The sequence below is a fragment of the Corvus moneduloides genome, chromosome 4 (genome assembly GCF_009650955.1).
Source record: "Corvus moneduloides isolate bCorMon1 chromosome 4, bCorMon1.pri, whole genome shotgun sequence".
NCBI lineage: Eukaryota > Metazoa > Chordata > Aves > Passeriformes > Corvidae > Corvus > Corvus moneduloides.
In genome coordinates this window covers 62,251,421-62,276,393 of record NC_045479.1, presented here as the reverse complement: position 1 = coordinate 62,276,393, position 24,973 = coordinate 62,251,421, and the positions used below count along the sequence as shown (strand labels likewise).

General features: G+C 38.7%; 1 protein-coding gene across 3 annotated transcripts in view; it reads right to left on the bottom strand.

Annotated features, from left to right (window-relative positions):
• The window catches only part of RELN (reelin), a 274,847-nt gene that overhangs the window by 124,148 nt on the left and 125,726 nt on the right, over nucleotides 1-24,973 (bottom strand). For all 3 annotated transcript variants that reach the window (XM_032106018.1, XM_032106019.1, XM_032106017.1), the window contains exons 7-10: nucleotides 23,098-23,194; nucleotides 19,396-19,447; nucleotides 4,574-4,670; nucleotides 1,344-1,584 (exon numbers count right to left, since the gene is read on the bottom strand). In XM_032106018.1, coding sequence (XP_031961909.1) covers nucleotides 1,344-1,584; nucleotides 4,574-4,670; nucleotides 19,396-19,447; nucleotides 23,098-23,194 — 487 coding nt within the window. The remainder of the gene's footprint in view (nucleotides 1-1,343; nucleotides 1,585-4,573; nucleotides 4,671-19,395; nucleotides 19,448-23,097; nucleotides 23,195-24,973) is intronic.

Genomic DNA, 24,973 nt, shown 5'->3' with positions numbered 1-24,973 from the left:
TCCAGGTTTAGGTCCTTTGTCTTTCACAAAAGCCTAGTTGTGTAGTGGCACAAACTGGCTGAGTTTAACTAAACAAACCCCAAAATAGCCTCCACAACCAAACAAAAAAAATCCTAAACTGCAACAAAAAAAGAGGGTTATTTGCTAAAGTTTAGATGTTGCTTATACATGTTTCAGAAAGAACAAGCAGTGTTTAGGCTTGGTCAACTGAGAAAAAGTAACTCTGTCTGTAGTACATTAATTCTTGCTTTCCTTTCACACCTTCACATATGTGGGCTGGGTTTCAAAATCCAGACATAAGACTGACAAAACAACAAGTGTGAACTGATCACATAATGTTCATTAAATATGCAGGACATTATTTGATTCTAAAATCTCATGTAAAAGCTTTGCCAATGTAGTTTAAATGACCTTGCTGACGTGAAAAAAAAAACGCCAGTAAAATGGTACTATGAGAAGTACATTAGTGGAAATATTTATTTCTAAAACTATTAATTTGAAGCCATTTGTATCAGGTTCTGTGGGAGAAGGATGAGACCAAGACCAACCTCTTAACTGCCCTCAGTATTCGACATCTGTTTCCTGTGCAATTGCCAAAACCATTAACAGCATCATAAATGAACCCTGACATCAAAATTGCTTTTGTGAATGAAAATAGGATGAAACCAGAAAGTCACCAGCTGTTGAACTTCTGTCTGCTTGGAAACATAGACAGCAAGAATCCAGTTGTTTTCCAAATATTGCACAACTCTGCATGTGAAGGTACACTATGCACAAAGATCTTGTTGGGCTCCTCAGAGTTTTTCTCAAGAATGGATCTTGGTCTTGCTGTATCTCAAATATTAAAACAGGATTATACCGAAAAAGAGAATCTGAGGGAGCAGCCACTACCTGAATACATGCTGCAATGGAGATGGGATATTCACAGACAGAAAAAGTGGGGAACTTTATTTTTTGGTAATAATTTGTGAAGTGAGTAGCTGTAGCTGAACAACGCCAAGATAAAAAGCAGGTATTTAAAATATCTAACAGAAAGATTTGAATTTGTTTCAAAAATATTGCACTGTTTTGCTAAAAGGAAGCTGTTTTCCATTTTCTGTTACATGATCTCTGACATGACAGTATAAACTGACTTTTAGTTTTGGTCATGGCAGAAAAGTTGCATTGTTTTAGAGAGCCCCAATGGGACAGAGAAAGGGTAAAAACAAAGCTAAAAAGAGCCCAATGCTAGAAGCAGATGGAGTTGCCTGAACACTCTTGTGATCACAGTTTGGTTAGCTGTTACTGTCTTCTTCTACTTACAAGAGTAATAATAACATTAAGCCATGGGAAATCAGACTAACCTTAACTGTGGCCCCAGGAAAGAAAAGCCAGTTGCCAGTATCCACAGGATCCAGATTATCTTCTAACACAACTTTTCTGTGAGCAGCATTTATGATCAGGATGTTGTCCAATGCCCAACAGGCTTCATACACATCACCAGCATGAACATAATCCTGTTTCCACTGAAAATGGATGTTCTCCCCTTTAGCATCTTCAGGAAGGTACAAGATGTGGATGATTGTGCTGATGTTGGATGGGGCACTGAAAAACAATGATAGGGAATTAGACCAATTTTAAGTCATAGTCAGGAACACTTTTCCCTCAATTAACACATTTGCTAGGTGTGACACGGTTGTGCTGACATCCCTTGTATGCTGATAAAGCTTCTATGGAGATCAGAAAATACCTGCCCTGAGGCAGAGTCCCACTGGGCGAGGCAGTGCACATCCAGCCCAAACAGGCAGCCCTGATTCAAAGAGAGTGCAAGCTAAGGCAATAAACAACAGATCAGTGCAGATGTTTGGAGAGCAGGAAGACAGAGCAGGACCACATCCATGCTCAGTGCTGGTTACAGATGGTGACTGGGTATGGTCAGGTATTTTGCAGGTATGGCCAAAAGGAAAGTAAAGGAAGCTGATAACCAAAACAGGTCTCACAAAATGTGATTTTTACTTCATCAAAAGAATCTGCTGACTTCTGAAGTCCCTTGAAGATTTGGAGGGAGCAGAATGGTTGGAGAGAAAAGCAGGGAATTTTCTCTGACAAACATGTCCTTCCAATCTCACACCCCTGCTGTCAGGATAATTTTGTGGATGGGGAGGGCCAGATTGTCTTTCTTTCCATATTCTGCTTTAAGAACAATACAGAAGAAACAAGCCATTTGTCCTCTCTCTTGCTGCTGAAAATGGAGAACAAGGGGTGGAGAGTCAGACCTGGAATAATGCTATTAGGCAATGATTAGGACCTTGAGCTTTTCTTCAGACACCTGTCTTCAGAGCTGTTAAAGGATTGAGGTTCACTCCGAAGAAGCTGAGGATGCATGGGAGGCAGGGAGGAGGTGACCTCAACTGACCAAAGGGCTACTCCAGACCATGTGATCCCATGCTCACTATATAAAGTGGGGGAAGAAGGAGGAAGGGGGGATGTTTGGAGTGTTTGTCTCCCCAGGTCACCGTGACATGTGATAGGGGCCCTGCTCTCCTGGAGATGGCTGAACTCCTGCCTGCCCATGTGAATGCACAGCTTTTGCTTTACCTATTAAACTGTGTTTATCTCAACCCACCAGTTCTCTGGCTTTTACCATTCCAGTTCTCTCCCCAGTTCTGCTGGTGGGGGAGTGAGTGCCTGTGTGGGGCTTGGCTGCTGGGGGGGGCTAAACCTCAATAACCACCCAGCAAGTGAATTAGCTACATTCAAACCTCAGGCTGGAAGGAGTTACAAAAGTGAGGTTTGCAAGATGTCGGCTACTCAACGTTCTATCTGCCTTGGTAGTGATGTTTTGAAGGCTGAATAGTTTGTCAGAGACAATCCAGAGCTTTTAGGGAAAAACGGTACCAATAGCTTCCTTTTATAGCAGAAAACAGAGGAACTTCTCTTTTGAAAGCAAAGCAAAATACTGAAAAGCAATTGCCTTTGTCCGATATTCACACCCAGGATCTGCCCCCACGAATGGCCCTGCCCTTGCTAAACGTTGTGTCTGTCACCCTCCAGAGTGGCGCGGGCTGAGGCCTTGTCCCTGCTTCTCCCGGAGCCCACACACAGCACCCGCTCTTCCCCGAGAGATCTCTGCCCTCCCTCCCAGGAGTCCGGAGCTGAAATCCCACTGACACAACACAACACCTCCCTTCACAGCTGCCCTCCTGTCCCATGTCTCCCCAGTTCTCCCACCGTTCCCTGGAGCTGCATGTAGTGCTGTGAAAGTCGCTGAAGCACATTCGAATAAACACTGCAATTCATACGGACCACAGGAGAAACGAGCATCCTTCCATAATTCATCCTCTCCACTTCGCACGACATTGCTCTATTGACCTATTTTCTACTGCTGGCTCCAGCATCAAATTTTAGGAAGGAGAGGTCAAACTGCATGCACATTAACTTCAAAAAAATTTGGTCTCAAGGGCTTGTGTTTGCATCCTCACAACTCTTGAGTTCCCTGGCTTGTAGAGCTATGAGAGCAACTGAGCTGACGTTACGGACTAGATGTGTAATTTTGCATCAGTACGAGAAAAATAGAATGTATTGTATGGTTACTCTGAGGCAACTTCAGTGCCTGCAGTGAATTACTCTTGCTTTATATTTTTCTGAGATAAGAATTAGCACCAATTGTTTTACTAAAATTGAGAATAATTTATGCTTTTTTCAATTAAATTGTAGCCCCACTCCCCCAAGGAGCTGGAGGATGAGATACTGAAACACACAACCTTGCAGCTCGAGTTTTGCTTATTCATCAGAAATTAAGGAGCCTTTTGCTCTGGAAATTGCCTCAATGGACTGAAAATAGGCTCAAGCAAGTCACTTGTATAGCACTGACACTGGGTAATGCAGGAAGGCAGACTGAGATGCTATGAGGACATTACATATGAATAACAGTTTTCTCTTCCCCAGTTGTATAATTATGTTTATATGCCATTGCACAAAATGCCTTTCCTATTGTTACTGAATAAAATATGCTCTCTTAGAAAAATCCATCTCCGACACTGACTCTCTCTTTAAAGGTGTGGATATTGCAATGAAAAGATTTAAATTTTCCATTCATAATCCTTTGCTTTTTCATGTACACCAGTTGGTTTAAAAGCAAGGCACTATTCACCATAATCTTGTTATTACAAGAGCATTAAGAGCCAAGTGTTCATATCAAACTATAAAATGTTTTTATTGAATATTTTAATCTACCAAAGTAGATACTTGCAACATTATAAAATATGGCCATTGATGACATTCAAAATGGTGCTAAAATGCAAAAACTCATCAAAGTTTTGTTTTTTCAGGCACGGGAACCTGCTGGTTATTGGAGTTGCATTTTAAGTGTGAAGTGATTCTCTTACTCCCTTCCCACACACTCAATGGATGAATTTGTGATTTACCAAATCTGGTGGCAGTTCTGCAATTAGCCAGGAATTTCACCCCTCATCTTTTGTATGAACAAGGAGAACTGAACAGTTAACAAATAAAACAAGTTTTAAAAGAGCCAGGTTTAAACACCACCTGCTCAGCTGGAAAACATGAAAATGATTAAAAAGCTGTAACAAACCTAATTTTCTCCAGCTGAATCCAATCTGCAGAACTGTTCTTACTGTAGGACACCGTGATGCTGGGATCTGAGTAACTAAATCGACATGAACCCGATCCTGGGAAAGCAATAAAATGAGAAGTGTTACGACACAATGAAGCATAAATGATTCTCCAATAACCACAGTTGCTGACTGTGCCTTTGTCACCTTATCACTTCTCCCCATTTTAAAGTGCTTTGATTGATGATGAAATTTCCTGTGATCTGTTGCTGAAGGTAAACACAAAATAATGCATGCTTTATGAGTCAGAAATAAAGTGGAAATGATAAATCACAGCAGTGCCATGTAATCTCTGCAAATTTCCCAGGGGAAGCCAAGTAAATTACTTAACACCCCCAACTGCAGGAAAAAACCCACCATCTAATGTTTAAACAAAACCTTCTTATTAGAGAATAATCCACATAGCAGAATTCACAGGGAAAGCAGTAAAAGACTGTTTTTTCATATTATTGTATATATATAAAAAAATCTATAAATAAAAATACAATAAGTGAGAGGAAAATAGACACAGAATTACTTGAGCCAAGAGCAAACGTGCTTTAGGAATTTAAAAGAGCAAAGCTGTAACAAAATTAGTTATTTTAAGGTTGCCTGAAGAAAATTAATTAAGAAATCATCCAATATACTCCCTAGATCCTATAATTAATAACAAACACTTGATGCTGATCTGGGAATCTCAGAACACTTTACAAAAATGAACTAATTAAGCCTTATGGCACTCCTGCAAGGTAGGGTAATATATTTACTTTTGATTTATAAAAGGGTGCCTTCTGGGTGTTGTCACAAAAGATGAGTTTAACAATTAATACATGAGGCAGTCAAAATAACACAAAAACAGGATTGAGAAATTCATCCTAGAAAACATGATAAACAACCTGTGTGGTAATTAAACACACTAAAACCACTATTTTTCCTCACACACCAGATAATTCATCCATCTCAGAAAATTCAATGCTCAGTGAAACAGACACATCCTAGCCTGTGCTCCAAAGGTCAAAATTTCGTAAGCATGTGAGATTCAAAGCAGCAGACATCATGTACTTTCCATGTTTAAGAGAAGCAGCTTTCAATTAAACAGCACCTGTGATGGCATCAGGATACCACTGAGTGAGTACCACAGCTTTGCTCACAGTATGAGTACATATTATATGTGCCACAAGTAGTGTGTTAGGTTTATGTGTGTTTCAGATACTTTCATCCACACTGGAAGTTGTGTAAATACATATTTTAATATATGTATAAATCTATATACACACTGCTGACAATAAAATACTATCATTTTCGAAACTGGGGTGCTTATTTTTGTAAATGAAATAAATGGCCTGATTAAAAAGGTGTTAACCACTTGTACAAGAGAACAACTTACACATTTTAATGGGAACATATGTCATTAAGCACGGTGCTTGCAGCCCCAGCTCCCACGAGGCAGTTCAGATTCACAACTCTCAGCCCTACAGAACTGTTTTTCTGCTCTGAGACACACATCACATACCTCTACAGGGGGAAAACCACTCCAAAACATGGGATGAAGTCCTGTCTCTGTAATTTTGTCTGATACATCCACTAGATTCCTGGAAATGATCCACAAAGTTGCTTTCCTCTATCTTTCACTAATGTTAAATTGCAAATAGAGTAACAGATACTTCCGAGCCACTACAGCTGCGTGTGGTATGTTCAGCTGGTCTGACACATATTCTTGCTGTAAAGAGGCACAGAATAATTAATACTGCAAAGGCAGCAGGACTTTGAATTACCAGCTATGTATCCAAAATGACTACAAAGCAACTGTCTGGTTATATTTTACTGACAAGGCATTTTATTTCTATCACATTAAAACCAAATGTCAGGAAAAGCCTTTGCGTTTCATATTTGCCCATCTGCTGAGATGGTCTACTTTACTGAGTGGCATCTGCTGTTGGTTCCTACTTCTGTGGAATTTAAGAGTTCCAACCCTTAATCACACTCGTTCGTTTTATTTTAGAGGAATTCTGTTCAAAATTCAGGGAACTGCAGCCAGTTTGACCTCTTTGGCCAGTCAGAGGAGGTGAGGTAAAACAGCAACATACTGAGTTTTATGTCAGACAGAAATTAAAAGAACATAATCAGTAAAAATAACCAGCAATATGGACTTTATAACATGTGCCATTCCAGTTAGTGCTACAATCAACTTTTGGTACAGTGCTCTTAAACAAAGCTGAGTCCAAATATGCTGCTTAAAAAGGAGAGAAGGCCAGATTTGCCACACAATCAACATGAGAAATGTTGTCTGTTAGATCTGAACACCCTCAATTATGCAATGAAGATCAAAGTTGTTGCTTAAAAGAAATGGGGCTACTCAGAGAGGGCTTTGCAAGGTAGATGTGGCATTTCACTTGTGAGACTGGAAAAAGAGCAGTGGAGACAATAAAAAGAGGGGAGAAAAATGCTGGGATTTATTATTTTTTTAATAAGCAGGGTGGGTTGTATTAAGATTAAAGTTAATTTGGGAAAGTCCTCAAGTAGCAATTACTGGCTGCAATGACAAATGTGTTTTTATCAGTGTTTAAACCCTCTTTATGTATGTTCTTGACTCAAAACATAAGATAGCAAGATTATTTTTCATATACCTATCTAATTCTGCAAAACTCAAACTGACAATTAAAAAAATTAAAAAGTATGTATCTGGTACTTGAATCTTTTACAAAACTAATATACATCCAATATTACATTAAGAATTTCTTCCCAAGAAAAGGGAGGATAGTGATATATGCAACTGAACTACAGGACAGGGTTTACTGAGATGGTCTTGCGAGTCACTGCCTTTCAATATAATTTTCAATATTACTTTAAATATTGCTATTACTTAATACTATGGCTGTTAGTCCATATCACTGTTATTTCAGTAATCCTAAACTACGATTATTTAAAATACAAATCTGCTTTTTAGATGTTTACCTCTAGCTTGACCAGCAAAGCTATATTCTGACTTTCCACAAATAGGTGATCAGAACTCAAGTAGTAATGTCTCAGGAATGGAGCTTGGGAGGGAGATGTCCTTCCCACTGCTCCCAGAGATGGTAATAGCCAGTTTGTCAGCTCCGAGCAGAGAAGCAGGGGCAGGATATCATGCCACAAATCTTCTCACCTTCCTGTTCTCTGAAGGAAAAGTTGTACATAAAACCTTTTGAATGAGATTAGATTTGGTTTACTTTCTATCAGGAAAGCCCAGGATTTGAGTTAGCCCCGAAAATGGGTAGCAAAACCTGCACAGTGATTACTGTAAACAAGTCTGTGTTAGTAAGCCACTGCATTAGAGAAAAAATGCCGTTTATTTCTTACGATGAGTATGTCACAGCAAACTTGACACCTTGGTAAGGTTATTGCTAGATAAATCTGACTAAGAGTTAGGATTATACTTTCAATATTAAGGGCTTTCGTGTGTAATTATCTATTGGGAGCAGGGGGCACTCCAAACCATCCTCTGTTCAAGAACTGCCAGATTTTTTCTTTACATATATACAAGGCAAGCTTGTCCTTGTGTTTCAGGAACAAAGTATTTTTTTCCTTTGGAGTTATTTTACTCCTTTTGATAGTCTTTCATCTGATGTTCACAGACTTCCAAAACTTTCAGAGAAAAGCTAGAGACAACCTTCATGAATTTGAAATGATACATTTGAAGCTCAGACAGCAATTTTGTCTGTTATCAAAAATTATGAGCAGCTTCAGTTATAGAACCCAGCCATTTTCATGTACTGAATATTCTGGAACACTAATTTATTTGGCTGGTGCTTTACATGTTTGGATTTTTTCCCAAGCCAAATTTCAATAAAATAAAATTTTCTCAAAGTTGAGTCCGGGCACCGATGCTAATAGAAGAGGGTTTTGACTGGCAGAGTATGGGATTGCTAAACATCTCCTGACAGCTGCTTTGTTAATTCTGCTTAGCTAAACAGGAAAGAAGGGAAAAGTGTAACATAAGTATGCTTCTCAGTTGCCTTGCTCCTTGTTCCACAGGACTGGTAACCCATAGCCAGGACCTGACTAGCACTGACCACTCTCAGCGTATCCAATTGAAACAGTAATGGGTTTTGTCTTTTTCAATTTTAGGTTTTGTTAAGCTGATTTTGGTTTCCTCCAAGTCCATCTAAAGTACTGGTGAATATTTTACCTACCTTATTTTTTAAATGTCATGTAGGTAGCATAGCGTTTCAGGAGAGGTGTTATGAAGGCACCACATATGAGCTGTTTGTATCCAGGTATTCAGTTATTTCTATCCAGGCTGACAATAGCAGGCAAAATTAATTCTCACTACAGCTTTGCCTCCAACTGTGTCAGATTTACAGAAACCCAAGTCATACAGCTGTTGGTCTCTAAGATTTCTTAACAACATTGATTAGAAACTGGTGTTTTGCTGAGATAAAACTGGGTGCCATCTGCAAGGGAAGCAATATTTTGCTCCTTATAGAGTGTGACATCCTCCGCCTCTTGACAACCTCTTGATAGCTCCTGCGAGTGGTTCCGTGGATAAGCAGATGAGATATCTAATGCTGGCTTTAAGGAGAATGAGTCTGATGGGGGACTGCACAAGAAAGATTCGCACAAAAATTGTGCAGAAGGGTTTCAATTGTGTCCTGAATGCAGTCTGAAAAGCAAAAGGGTGCTGGGAAGAATCCCTTTTATCTAATGTGAGACGATTACTTTTATTAATATTGTTAATGGGATGAATAATGATTAGTGTTTGCTAAGGATTATAATTTGCTGATATCGCTTGAATTAAGACAAACTGGATAGTATCAATTACTCGTGGTCAAATCTGGCTGGCTTGCTAATAGTTTTTTCCAAAGTAATGAACCACTGTTTGGTATAATGAATGCTCCATGGATTCTGGGTTTTTTTTAGAGGTATGTTTATATTGGCTTTTGATCAAGAACTAAATTATTTTAACCATCTTAAAATACAGAATATTTAGTGCTGGATGTACCAGAAGCACTGGCATAAAAATATGCAATGCACTGTTCATTCCATTCTGCCTCTGAAAACTTCCTCAAGAGAAGGTCACAAGAGCATTTTAATTTTTCTTTGAAGTCACAACTTTGAATTTAGTTACAAATGTGATTTTTAATTATGACTTTTAGATCTTTAGACTGTTTTTAACAGCTTTTCCCTGTTTATAGAATGAATTCAGAGTACAAAGAGATATTTTGAGTGTAAAATATAGTCAAACTAAAAACTGTAACAACTGCATTCTGTGTTGTAATCATAGTCTATCTGTTAATGGAAACAAATACTTTTATGGCTGGCTGCTTTTCTTTCCCTTGTGGGGAAAGGATTTTGACTGTCTGTCCTCTTGTATGTTCTGATAAACAATCTGGAATAAATACCTGACACTAGGGAAAAAAATGCCAATGGTGTTTGCCTTTCATAAAAGTCAGATCTACTTTAACATTAGGAAAAATTACAAATTTTGTAATGCAAAGTCTCAACCATTTATTTTCTGCACATTTCTGAGAGCAGCTAACTTTTGTTCCACTGGCAGATTTAGGCCAGTGTTCCATTTTGGAAATGCTGGGTAGTTATTTACATCTAAATAAAATTAAGGGGCTGATGAGCAGGCTAAAAGCCTCCACTGTAAAACTGTAAAAAGTGAGGAGAAGAATAATTAGTAAATAAATTTGATAAAAATAAATCAGAAGAACTTAGTAAATGAAGTCCTAAAAGTTAATCTGAGGCTAAACTCTAGGAGGATGGGGCCCTGAGCAAGCTGTCCTTGCCCAGCATGTGATCCTGGTGGGAGCACGGAGCAGGTGATCACCCATGGTTCCCTTCCCATCCACCTCCTGCCAGGATTCCCAATAACAGCAGATGTACTTTTTATGAATTAATGCAGCTAATTTCCTTTAGATGAGAAGTCTGAGGAAATACTTATCTAGTTCAACTTCCTCTTAGTCTATTTATATTCAGAGATCTGATGTGCTTCCTGCGCTCACACAAATTTGTTCTCTTCTAATGAACAAGATCAGATCACAAATCATACTGCTTTTTGTGCTGAGAACGTTAAGGAGAGAAAAATAAACCAGGCAGAAAGCTGTATTTCCCTCATGCCAGTTTCCAATTTATTCAGATGTAAAGCTGTTCAGCTATTTATAGTGTCTCTTTCTGAGATACAGACAGCAGGTATGTGCTTGGATAATAAGTCTGTTACCAAATAAATAATTACATGATGCTAAATTTAACCACGTTCTTAAGTGCAGCAACATCATATAACACCTTGCTGAAGGCAAAGTGAGTAAACTCACTTAGACCTGGATGAAATGGACACCCAGGAATGGTAGCTACTGAAACAATAGTATCATTAATGCTCCCAAAATACTTACAACTGTAAGTATTGTATGTCTGACAAAATAGTAACTCCTGTGTTCAGGAAGAATTTTCTACTGGTGCACCCACATTGTACACTTCAACGTTATTGCTGTTAAATAGTTAATGTCAGATTATGTGGAGATTCTCTAAGGGAGAGGGTGACCTTTCAATGAAGCTGGGCAAAATGTAAATGATATCATCTGAAAGTAGTTCAGTAGTACACTAACACATATCAGTAAATAGATGCTTTGTGTAACTGTGTTTAGCAGCCTGGGCCAGCTGCGAAGGTCTCTAATTAAGAAAATGAGCACCATAAGGTGCTGGTAAGGGTATTAAAATACTGCATTAAAATACATGAAGTTTTATTTAAATCTCTACAGTCAGTCCACTCTAGAGAGGCAGTAGAATTGGTCCCAAGAACTGCTGTGTAAAAGGAGATAACTTGAATATACAGATATGAAAGTCCTTTCCTTGGCTGCTTTAGTGAAATTCCCTGGCACCAAGAAAATCTGGAAAATAATTTTTCTCAAGCCAATTCCGAGCTGAGGTGTCTCTCTTTTCTGAAATCATGTGATTGCCTGCCTTTAAATGTATATGCAGGTAGATAACAATTAGTTTGGTAAAAACTGGTTTTTGCAATTCCCGATGGGCTTTTCTGTTTCCATCTGCTCTTACTTTTCAATCCCTCACCTGCTGGAGAAAGAGCCAGGGCTGTTTTGCTGATCTGGGGGCTTCTCAGTTCCGCCACCCCCCCCCTCCCCCCCCCAGTAACTACAGATGCTTTGTTGTTTAATTCAAAAATGGACCTTTTCAATCATACAAAAGTGTTATCTTCATACACTGATATGAGCAGGATCAAGATGAGTCTGTCTGTAATCCAGCATTTATTATTTGCAATGACCGATTCCATAATGGCCCCCGTTTTACTGTGAGGTGCTGGCACAGCCACCTGCCCTGGATCTGAATCCTGAGGCTCTTTATCTTTTCTGTTTTCTCCATGTAGTAAATCTTTAATGCTCACATTTTAATTCCCAACAGTGGCTGAGAAGCCCTGGTACAGAAGTAATAAAGACAATATTTCATTGTAACCTTGGGCTAGCCAAAACAACACAAATCATTTTGCCCCAAGGCCATTAAAATGTCTTTCAAATACAGCATCAACTTTAAACCCTGGTTTCAATCTAGGTATTAATACCTAGGCAGCTCCTCTTGTAAAACTCGGCAAAATCAATAAACACCACCTAACATTTCCACATGCTATGTGAAGAGTACTTGATGATGTTATTTACCTGTCTTATTCTTTCACATTATTTGCAATGTATAACCTATGCATCAGCACAAAGGGCTTTTCCACCAGAAAAGGAAAACTGGTAGGTTTCATGTCAGACAAAAGCAAATGGCAATTTGGGTAGCCAATCAAAAAAGTGTAACATTGTTTTATTGGGGGAAAATGGGAAATGAAGCAAGCAAAAGAAATGCAGAATGGTGAATCACACCAATTTTGGTATTGAATTATATTAAATTCTCAAGATCTTCCCAAATGTATAGGAAAGAAATTAAGACAAAACAGCCTGAGGGTTCAAATATTTTTAATGCCCTGCTCTTGTTGCTTAGAAGGGGCAGAATCTAACTCTAGTAACAATGAATTTGTGGCCACCTGAACTGCCCTTCCCTGCTGGTACCACTATCAACACAACTGTATGGATGTGCCATTTCTTCACTGGAAAACTGGTGCTTCCTGGAAGGCACTGGAGAAAGAGAAATTTGTGTGACTGAAGGAAATCATCCATGCAGGTGACTAAAGCGAGGGAGGTGGGGCTCAACATGCCCAAAACATTTGGTACCACAGCTTCCTCCATGAGGTTGTTTTGTGTTCAGCTAACAAGATAATGATGAATTTAAAAGAACAAGTGCTCCTCCATGCTAAATTCAGAAGGGGTTTATTTTTCATTTTGGTATTTCCCTAGAGACATGTGAGTGAATTTTTATAGCAAATCTGAAGGAAATTTTATCATCTCTATGCAGTTCTGCTGAGGCTATCTCACAAAATGCTATTACAGCATTTGTCAGTCATCCAATAGCTTCTGCTAATTGTAAAACTGACTAAACAAAACCGGAAATTAAGAGAAAATGATCAGCAGTGGTTCTTTCAGCCAAAGCTAAGACCTATATAGCAAAACATGTTTGGACCTGTTCTATCAAGTGGTCTGAATCCAAGCAGAGGATAAACTCCATGAAAACACTACTGTCAATATAACAGCTACCACCAGAACTGAATTAAAACATGAAAAGAACATAAATGATAAATGTCTTCAGACTATTACATGGGGCCATATAAAGTCATTGTTGTTCACAAGGCTGAGCCGAAGTGGAATCGGTTGGGAAGGAGAAGGAATCATCATCCCATGCACATCTCTGCAGAGCCCTCTGGGTGCTGCTCTAGGGGATAGCCCTAGCAGTGAGAGACTGCTGTTTCCTCCACAGAAATACATGGAGCTCAGTGAATCAGCTGCACTATTTATTTTTGCAAGATTATTTTTTATTAATCATGATCTTCTATTTGCTGAGCTTAATAGAGAAGTAATGTGAGTTCTGAAGCAAAAAATCCTGTCAGGTAAGGCCTAATCCAAAGGGCACATTCAACAATTCTGATGATGATGCTGATGATATAATAATAATAATAATAATAATAATAATAATCTGTAGATTGAGCATGCATCAAGGCAAAATACTATTTCCATTATCTACACAAGCAAATAAATTTTATAATTTAATTCTGCAAGACTGCACTGGTAACAAAGGCAAATTGCCACTACAAATAGAAAGTGAAATAAATAAACCTGAAAAAAATGGCATTTTACTTTGTAAAGGTGATAAACACTATCTATGTTTTGTCTTCAACAACCACCACCAAGACCATTAGGCCATGGATTTTTCTGAGTAAAAGAGCTTTCTTCCTAGTGACTTTGATAGTTCAGGGGGAGAAGTAAAGTCTGCTGGTTAATGATTCGCTAACTGGATATCTTAGGGTGAGGCAGGACATGACATGAAAATCCTCTTGGAATCATTATGTCAAAGATCTGCCTCCAAATCAGTGACCCTTACTCATATGCTAATCAAAAGCAATCAATAGCATTACTTTAAATAGTTTTCTGGATTACAGTCACAGAGGACTGTGAAATCAGCAGCATTAAAAACAGACTGTAAATAAACTAAGCCAAATGGAAATTCTTGGTATGTGTGTTGCACAAACACCTCACCTCTTAAAAAACATGACAGCATGAATGTAAAGTCATCACAGGTAATACAATTACTCTGCAGTTAAGTATAGCTGATGGTCTGATAGATTTTAAAAGCTCAGGAAATTTGAAGTGAAGGTAGAGGTGATTACTCAACCAGAAAATAAAGTTGCAAGAGTGGAAAATGTGTTGAACAAGACTGGAGAAATTATTACTTCTGTTACTGATTTAAGTGATTCTACTGTAAGATTGTGAATGAAATATTTATGCATGTAAAAGCACAAAGTTTGGCATTTGATTTCCTTTTGAGGAAGATAGAAAATGGGGACAAAGTGGGTACTCTAGAATGAAGATCACCCTAGCAACATATCTGCACCCTGAATTACCAGAAAGTCCTGAACAGTTGAATACCAATAGTAATATTTCTCAATAATATTTTAACCATATTAAAACCAATAGATACACACATTTATCCTTGCTATGGGGTTCCATTAGAGAGATACTAAGGGAGATTGATAAACTGCTGGCAGGTGTTGTAAGTGATTGTAAGAGATTAATTTAATACATATGGAACCCTGTATGCAATCCTTGTCAAATGCTGTAATTGACAATTAACTTGGTCATCTGATAGATGTTTAGAGAAAATAATTTGGAACAATGGAAGGTGCAATAGCAATAGATGACAGACAAGTGACTGAAGGATGTTAAGGAAGCTAACAACAAACTGCAATTCTCGGTCAGCCCTGAAATAGTTGGGTGGATGATCATTGTAGGTCCCTTCCAACTGAAATGGTTCTATTCTATTCTACCCCAGAAGCAGCAGGAGAAAAGGGCCATTCTTAATCTACAAGTAAGGTCCAAATGCTTGTGGTTCCAGACCAGTGAGCAAATCACAACATGAGTGACCCATCTTCTGGATGATATCTACTGGGATTTTCCTGAGAGGACAAGCAGAGTCCATCTGGCAAAACCACAAAGCATTCTCACAGATTAAAGCCTGCTACTAAAACCTCACTGAAAACCGTTTTTACTGAAGGTTGATGTACTAAATTTGATTCATGTCAAGTCTTTTCTTTAGCAATAGCTAAGGCACTAAGCATATGATCCGTACAGCAAAGATGCCTAAGGAATTTCCAGTTTCAAGGCCTGACAGCCTTCAGGCACTGAAGATCACCTTTGCTCATGCACCTTCAAGTCTTTCATGTTAACAGCAAACAATGCTCTCAGAGAGCAGCCCCTTCCTTGCCAGCTCAGTGGTATTATCAGGGTCCACCAGAAGTTTAGGGACAGGCTTTATTATTTTATTTATTGCAGGAAAAGTAATTTTGCATCATATTGGGATTCTTGTAAGAGGTTTCATTCATTAGGATGAGCATATAGGCCAATATTACACATGTGAAATGACCATATTTAAATACTGCAAATCACATATTTGCCATACAAAGGTAGTTTTGAAGGGGACTGAAAATAAGGATTAATGGTTGACTCAAAGTAAAACCTTTGATTTTAGTAGATTAGGGAACCCAATTTTGCAAAAGTTTGTTATAATAGTATTTTAGAAGGGAGAGTCCAAGTCCAAGCTTTATCTTCAAATAAAGCAAAACACTTTTGAACCTGTGTCTATTTCATTGTTTGCAAGACTAATGGTTTGATCCTTAAGAAACAGAGCGGAAGTGCCAAATGTTTGTAATATTTGAAGGTGTGACCTTCTCAGAAAATTAAAAAACCCCCTTCCCCCATAAACCAATTTTGGTTTAATGTGAAACAGTAGGAAGGTTAGATTTTTTTAGAAAAATAGTGGGGGGAGAAGAATTGCTAATTTGCTCTAGTAATGACAAAGGATCTTTGTGACAATGGCACAAAAGTTGAAGGGAAAGCAATTTTTAAAGTAAGGTTGTGCTTTACAAACATTATGTATTTATCCATTATATGATACTGACAAAGTCGTCCTGTTTTCAGAGGAATGTGAAAAAAATTTCATAATAAAGCTGAAAAGTGAGAGGTTTCCTTATCAAGTTATTCTCATTTTCAAGTACTGTTAAACAGCCAGAAATTATCTACTAATATTAAGACATAAGGAGTGAGCTATGGAACAAAGTTTTTCAAGGCAGTATTTTCCATTAACAATTTTCATGTTGTGACACACACGGCTCCAAGGAGCACCTGCCCTGGAGGCCAGGCTGAGTGCTGATGTTTATCACAGCATCTTCAGCTCCAGCAGAGGCCCTGCTGAGGAAGGAGGGATGGGAAGCACCTGCCAGTGCTGAACTGCCCACACAGAGCCTGCACAGCTCACACACACCACTGCCTCCAGAGCACATGATGAGGAGAACACCCAAGGAACAAGCATAAGCACAACTTGCACACCTCACACCTTGGCATTGCTCCCTCAAAGGCTTTCCTCTTCTCCCCATGGGATTCTATGTCTCTTTTTTCCTGTATTTAGCTCAGTTGCTAATCTCTCAGTGTTATGAGTCACCTTCCACCACAGTAGCCCATGTGAACGACAGATCATGTTCAGCCCTGGGGAAGGCCAGGGATGTAGCTGAGGGGAAAAGGCTCAGGTTTGGAGTGAGAAATAGAGAATATTTCAGCTAATGAATCAGACTAATGTGGCAGCTGAGTCCAGAGGCTTTTGTGCAATATCCTGCAATTCCCAAGCTGTTGAATCAGATGTTCTGGCCTGAGAGAGCCCAAAGGCATTGCTTTAAATATCTCAATTAACAATCCCACTGAACATTACGGAAGCTGCTAGACATGTCAGTGTTAGGTCTTGGAGAAATGTAGTGATGGATGATTAAGACATTTGAAGTAATCAAAATTTTCTGTACTCTTGGCGCAGAGTGCATAAATGTAAATACCACCCCAGCCCTGGACCAGCTCTGAGTGGATGCTGCATGACAGATGAGTTCCTCTCATTCAGAAAGGGTACTGTACATTAATGTTGTCCTGTGTGCTGAAAATGCCTTACTAATTACATTTTCATCCTAATTAAGCCTTCTTAAGTGCACCTTTTCAACTGCCTTAAAGAACAAAACTACCAAATGTGTGATACATGAAGGAAACCACACAGAATATCAGCTAATGAAAAATTCACTAGTCGGTTACCCTTCCTGACCACAGAGTTTAAAAGGATCTGGAATTTATGGTGAAAGAAGAACCTTCTCTTTTTTACCTTCATTTCCTAGTTCTCTACTGTCTATATACCTGCAAATACAAAATTCCATCTGATAATTAGTGGCAAGAGAAATTAAAGGGTGTGCTCTTTCATGAGGCCAAAGCTATGTGACAGATTTAACATAAAGATACCCCCAAAAGGCTACAGCTTAAGCTATTCCATGGTTGATAGAAAGTGGTAAACATTCTTTTAAAAAAATGGCAATTCCCTTGGATCAATCCCTAAAAAGGGTTATGATTAAATTGGACGTTTGGGAATGAGCTGGAAACTGGATTCTAAAGCCAAGTAGTGCTGAGCTCAGCAGCAGTCCCCTGGCTCATGCTGGCTTCTATCAGTTACGAAACCAATCTGCATTGTATTTCAAACTCAACACAGGCACATGGGGAAATATGATACATTTTCAGCTGGAGACTGAAATTTGATTTACTTGGATGTGCATCCACCCCTCTCCTGCTCCATCATACTGAGGACTTTACTGGTTCCTACTGGTACGGGTTCAGGTATTCTTAAGATATATTCATGACAATCCTGCCATGTAGAGTATTTCCTGCTCAGCCTTTTCTTACCCCTTTTTTATTTGACCTTTTCCATCTGATAGGCACAAATGCTCCTAGTGAAATATAAAGTCTCATTTTGAAACTTCTGGGAGCCTGCACCCTTCTGCAGTTCACCTGCAGCAGATACCAGGCACTGGGCTGTGCCAGCAAACATACACCTACCAATCCATTCACCTTACCCTGCTGTTAACCACCCTGGGTCACTGCAAAAATAATCCAAAGAAGATTTCTGTAAATTTTCATGGAAAGTGAAATGCCTCCATCATTGCAAACTTGCAGCTTTATAGAGGTCACATCTCCTTGTGCTTCTGCCAGTGAGCAACACATCCCAGTGTACCAAGTGAGCTGCTACCCTTCCACTCTCTGAATGAAACTGCAGGGCAGCAACAGGATGGTTTTCATCTGAGGCACCCAATATTTATGCAGTAATTCAGTCAAGGATTGGATACATTTTTCTTTTTTTTTTAAACCAGTAATTCAAAATAAAAGGATGGATAACCGGTCCTTAGATATATTAACATTGCAGTCAGTTGCAGGTACTGATGACTTCAAATACCCCAAAGAACAACTTAAGGTAAAAAGCAAATTTAAATGATGTATTTCTGAGCCTTCTAGGATTTTGATGTCCAATCCATTAAAAAACCCAAGCTGTTTGCCAAGCTACATGATTGTTCTTATTTTCAACTGAGATTTCCAGAGTTTAATCACAAGTCTCTTGAGATACTTTTGGAGAATTACTTTTTTAAAAATAGGAATATGATTTGGAAACACATGTCCAGGGTCCACAGAGGAAGCAGGCTACATTTCCTGCTTGCATTTTTATTGAACCATTTATATCAAAAGAACATTTTTCCTTCCGATATTGAACATTGAGATATGAGTTAACAAATTAGGTGTGTTCCAAATTTCCCCTCAACCCAAGCCACAGCCTCCACCATAATTTATAGCCACAACTGCACAGTGAAATGTGTAATAACTCACAGCATTCTAAGTAATACAGCATACAACCATGCTGTTGATAATGTGGACTTAATAGCATTTACTCTTCATCTGCCCCACCTATTCTCTTTGTACAAATGTGTTAAAACTAGCACTGCCTAGGTGTAACTTGGAATGTATCAGGGGGGTTAATGTTAAAACCCTTCATTTTTTATTTAGAAACCATAATCACACTTCAGAGAAAGAGCAAGAAATTATTGTGTTAAACATCAGGTTATAAAATAGGGGAAAAAACCAAAACTCAAACATGGCTCATCAGAGTATCCACTGGAGTTTTTCATTTCCAAGATTTAAAAGACTATCTCCATATCAGGAGATGAATAAATACACTGCAGTTTGAAAAAGATTTATTTAATCCCTCATGTTGAGTGTAACATCAACCAGAAAGGTAACCCTAAATTGTAGGGCCATTTTCCTTTGCAGAAATGACTTTTTGCCCTTTCTCGGGTGAAAGAGTAATTTAAACTTACCAAGGGAAAATTGAAGGACGGATGCAGTAGTTGTGTTAAGGCCAGTGGTGGTCTATGGGAAGAAAAGCAAATAGTTTTGTTAGATCAGCAAAAGAATACATTCATTGCTTGTTTTTCTTTGAAAGCATGGAAAACCTCTAGATACCTACATCTCCAGTGCATAGGACTGTTAATCACTAGCCCTTTCAGGGTGAGTGATCATGGACATTTTTGTTATGTCATTTTGATTATTGAAATCTCATCATATGTCAAAGCCAGAAATTTTTTCCACCATACTAATGTCTACAAAAAACCCCACATTTTTATGCAACACTGGCATTTGATCACTGTTTAGAAGATTGAAAAAATGAACTCTGTGGTCTATGGTCAGCTTAGTGTAAATCTGTACACGTGGAATGGTTCTCACTTTTCCCAGCACAGAACAAGGACTAAAAATGATCATAAATAAATAATAAAAATAACATTAAGTAAACCTAAAATAATGAAACATTAGGAGGAAACAACAGAACTTAAACCTTACACACCAAAGCAAACAAAAAACCTTGGTGATACTATATGGTATGTACAGTGAAATATTGTAGCAGCAGTTACCCACTGCCGGCATCCAGCCAAGACCTAGAAAGAGACAGAAAACACCAGCAGCTCACCCTGTACTCAGAGCACCACCTTCCTTTGAGGCCTCTCTTTCTCCCTTCTTCGAATGCCTCCATATTTCAGTAGTTCAAATTAGAATAGTTCTCCTAAAAATGCTATAAAATAAAAAGCCCTAGTGTGTTGTGAAGGACACCTAATTCTTTTCAATCTATTTTGAAAGTTGGATTTAACAATACTTCTACTTAAGCAAGGTATGCTATGGTGGTGATGCAGAAGAGCAAAAGGGACTGGACTTCTTCCAGTACCAGTGCACACCTAGTTGAGGTATTCATTAAATGATGCCTCTGAAAATAATGGATGGAGATCTGCATGAGTTGGCATGAGGTTTTGGTGTGTTTTGTTTCTTTTCTACATACTTATTACATACACAAAAGAATTTCTTATAAATATTAAGGAATGGGATCATCACTGAAATGCACTGAAGATTAGCTGATAAAAAGACTACATGTCCTAACAGGTAATTTTAGTTTTTAAACAAGAATAGGGATGCTACATGTACATAACCCCTTAAAAATTCAGTCACATTCCCATTTAAGTAATTCTGTCAGGATCAATTCAGTATTAGGTATCACACTTATCATGCCAAATAATAAATTGCTTTCTGATTTGAGTTGAGAGCACCTATTATATTAGTTTTCATTCAATTAATTATGTTGTGCAAGTCATAATTTGAAAACAAAACCTTTATTGAGGTTCAGTAGCTCATATCACCAAGAAATTAAACATATCAGTTATCACAGAAGAGGCATTCATGTAGACTTAGACTGTGTTGTGAATCATTTCAGCAAAGCTTTGGGAAAAAGCATTAGACTTACTAAAAACTTTTTGCAAAATTCTGCATAGGACTGCTTAGTTCAGACACTGCAGAGAGCATGGTAGGGAGCCTTTAGTAGATATTTTCCTTTGCTTGCAACATCTCTGATGCTATACACCTTTCCAGGATTTTGCCAGCTGTAAATTCTCACCAACAGACAGAGACAGTTGGTATTAAAAACCCTTTGCCTGCAGTAACAGGTGGCTATTGGAAATCAGAAGAAAAGGAGGAGGTCAAGATAGCAAACCAGCAGCTGCTAGAGCTGTTGATATATTTTGCAAATGCAACTCTTCTTGACTAAGTATTTTAAAGCAGTAATTAATGTATTAGGAGCCATTAGCAGGAGCAGAGATTTAATGGTCCATTTCAAGCAGGGACAGAATAGGATTAATGAAAATCATGGAGAAATGAAACAGGTTTTAAAATTTGTGACAGAAAGAGATATGTTGAGAAATTGCCAAAACAACTACAAATGAGAAACGGGTTGGTTCTAAGACAACAGGTATGTCCATACTCAAAAATAAAACTAGATCACACCTCTGGCCTGAACACTGTCTTGTGCTCATCCATAATGTTAAGCCATTAGCATGTTCCTGCAGAAGAATTTGATTTTTCTGCAACACTGCCATAATAGTTATAGATACTTTAATTTTTAGGCTGGTAACTGATTATAAGCATGACGATTTTTTCAGCTGATTATTTAATCACACCACTTTGGTATCATAAAAAATTTTTTTCCAAATTCCTGATGCCACAGTAGTGCTACTTTATCACACAGGTGACAAATACAGTCCAAGACTGGATTTTGAAGCCAATTCCTGATTGCTTAGGGTAGTCTAAATTGCTAATCAGCAGGGAGAAGACAGCTAGTGAATGACAGTTCAAAACCCTGGGGTCTGGGACCCTGGGTTTGTTAAATGTCATAAATAGATTTTTTTCCAAGTAGTGTTACCTGTGCTCAGTACTACAACTAAAAATGTAAAAAATGGAAAATCATCCTAGTGGTGTGACTTCCCTTTTGCACAGGACATAAATGAATGCATGCCTTCTCAAGGCAGTTAGCAAAGCCTAGCATATTCAAACAGGATGCAAAGTAGCAGAGAGGCCATTTAACATCCCTGACAGGATTCCCTGGCTGGGGCTGGCTGCGAGGGAAATTCTCCTTTCTCTGTAAAATCTCTAAATTAGTTTTATATGTGTTTATGACTTTTATGCACCGCATCAGCAATATCTACATTGCATTTGTGTAATTCTGGTCCCAGTGAAGGATGTAAAATTAACAGACTTGTTAATTGTTAAATGTTAAAATGTTAAATTGTTAAATGGGAAATGTTAAAATTTCAGACTTGTCAGTGTCTGAAATGAAGGGAAGATGCCTGGCCAAAACCACTTCTGTTTTATGGCCCTCTTCCATGTTTGCTCTTCAAATAGCTCTAATCAGCCTCTCCCTCCATTCAGAAGACTGTTGAAAACATGAAAATTAATTTTGAATTACATGGGCTTTGATCTGGCCTTTTAATTTTTCAGTTCTTTCCAGAACTCCCCTTTTATGTACATTATTGCAGCTAGCTGCCCAGCATCAGCATGTGGGCATTGGTTTATGTATTGCAATTCATTTTCCACACCCAATGACCCCGAGTTAATGCAAATTGTACCATGTTGTTTCTTACAGCAATTTTATGACCAAACTACTCCCCAACAAAATTAATTCTGTCCCATTCATCATGAGTCAATCTGTTACATACACTTCTCTGAGACTGGCAGGTGCTTGCTCCAGGCTGCATTTAAGTCTGTAGGATGCATTGTTCGCAAGTGATGTTTTACAACCAAATTAACATTTGTCAACAGGGACAAGAAAAAACAGGACAAGACTAATAAAATAATAAAAGAGACATGAATCCTGTCTCTATTTAATTGTTGGATATAAAAAGAGAATGCCAGTTTGACAACACAGTTCTATGTCCTTGACTTTTCAGTATTTCAGAGATACTTTAAATGACTTGGATGCATGCTGGATCAAGAGACTGTCCCTTGCAAACTATTGCAATAACCTTTGGTTAGCATTTACCATTTAAAACACTGGGATGTTCCTGGGAGCATTCTATGGGCTTATCACCTTGCTCAAGAGCCTCTCTGCCAAAAACTGAACTTTCAAAGCACACCAACATCTCTGCAGCTGACATGCTTCATAGCCTGCAGCCCGAGCCCCAGCAGACGAGGCAGCCTTCACTTACCAGCTCTCTGGGACCGTATGGCTCGCAGAACGTGGCAGCGTTGCCGTGCATTATCACTCCGCAGTGCTCCCCAACCTCGCAGTTACTGCACTCAGACCTGCAGGGAGAGCACACCGTGTTCAGAGTGGAAACCAGAGACTGCATGTTTGAGACTGCTGGAAACTGTAAAATCAGACCGCTGTGTCTCAGTGCTCAAACTGGATTGTTTGTTATCATGATGCTGAACAAAGGTCGGGCAGCTGTAAGAATGATCCACTAGATCTCCCTCTTGTGAAAGGCCCTGGTGAGTTAGTACTTGCTCTCTGCAAACTGCCCCTCCTCTAAAGAGGGATGTCCCTGCTCACTGAATGTGAAACATCTCACCATGGGAAACCAAGTTGAAATCTTACATGTATAATTTACCCTGAAGCTACTCTTCTCACAAAATCCTTGTGAACATTTGATTTACCATATGTAAACCCACCATCATGGAGTTACCATAAAGAACAGCTGAGGACAAGGGGCTGGGATCAGCCCCTCTCCTGCTTGCAGGGTTGTTTCCCTAAAAGTCGGGCTTGAGGCTGCAGTGTGACATGGTACTGCTGTTGCTTCTATTTGTATTTGTCATATCCCATATTCCTAGTAACAGAGTTGCCACTCTGCTCACCTTTTAGGGGAAAAACTATGAAGAAATATTATGAGAGGCTTGTAAGTGCTGCAGAGACAGGTAAGTACAGTACACCTCCCCTGATATTTCTTAATTTAATATGAAGGACTTTGTGGGCAGCCTGACTGCAAAATACAGGGAAAGGGCTGTCTCCCCCACCTTCTAGGATCAGGGTATCAGATGGACCACATTTTCAAAAAATATTGGATATACTCCTGGTCCCCAACAAGCTTCCTGCAGTAGTGATGACCAACATTGCCTTTTGGCACCCAAAGCTCAACTTAAACATCAAACGTACAGGGAAATATTTACTCCAGAAAAAAAGTCAGACACAAAAAATATTTGAGTTGTTTTACCTGTATGAGTGTGCCAATGAAGTAATTCAGCAATTCACATTGATAGCATTTAGGATTTTGGATTTAAGCACCAAAATAAAATATTCCAATAAAGTAATATAGTTCCAATCAACTTCAGTGAATTAATATTTACTTATAGAAGCACAGTGAGCAAATAATTTTGTTTCTCAATAAAAGGCAAGAAGAGAGCACGTGAGTGAATAAAATGGTACTTTCAGAGAAAGCACAGAAGCAGAGTTCACAGAGGACATGTTTTATTGCTATCTAAATTTCACCTGATCCCAAAGTTCTGACAACTGAAGAGCAGAGGGACAGGAACTAGAAGAATTCCTGGAATTCTGTAGGATTCTGGCTGCTATAAAAATTATTTTCATTGTCTGCCTCTACATTTTTGAATTTTATAGTGGAGCATCTACCCAAACTCTTGATATGTGCAAGGAGACAGACAAGGCAGGAAAACTTTGCCATGAATACTTTGTAGGGACCACTTAGTCCTTCCTGAAAGATCAGGCTACATAATCCAAGGGGTATTTTAATTCTGCATCTCTCATATTTCAATGAATAAAAAGTGATTCATCTGTTCTACTTCTGTAACGTGGTCTAGGAAATATTGTCTGGAAATCCAGAAACACTGTCCTGCTAATACAGCAGTTTCATCATCGTTTGTCTTTTCTAGGATGACTCCTCTCATACAAAATTGAATGGCTGTTAGTAATCCTGATTCAAACCTTTGTGCTCCCTTTGAAATGCATTACCTTTGACAATAAACTGCTCATTAGCTTGACAAGAATGCATGAAGAGCAAGATAATTGATCTGCTGTTCCTCAGATCATTGTTGTAGTACTACGTGTTTAGAAATGATCCAGTTTGCTCC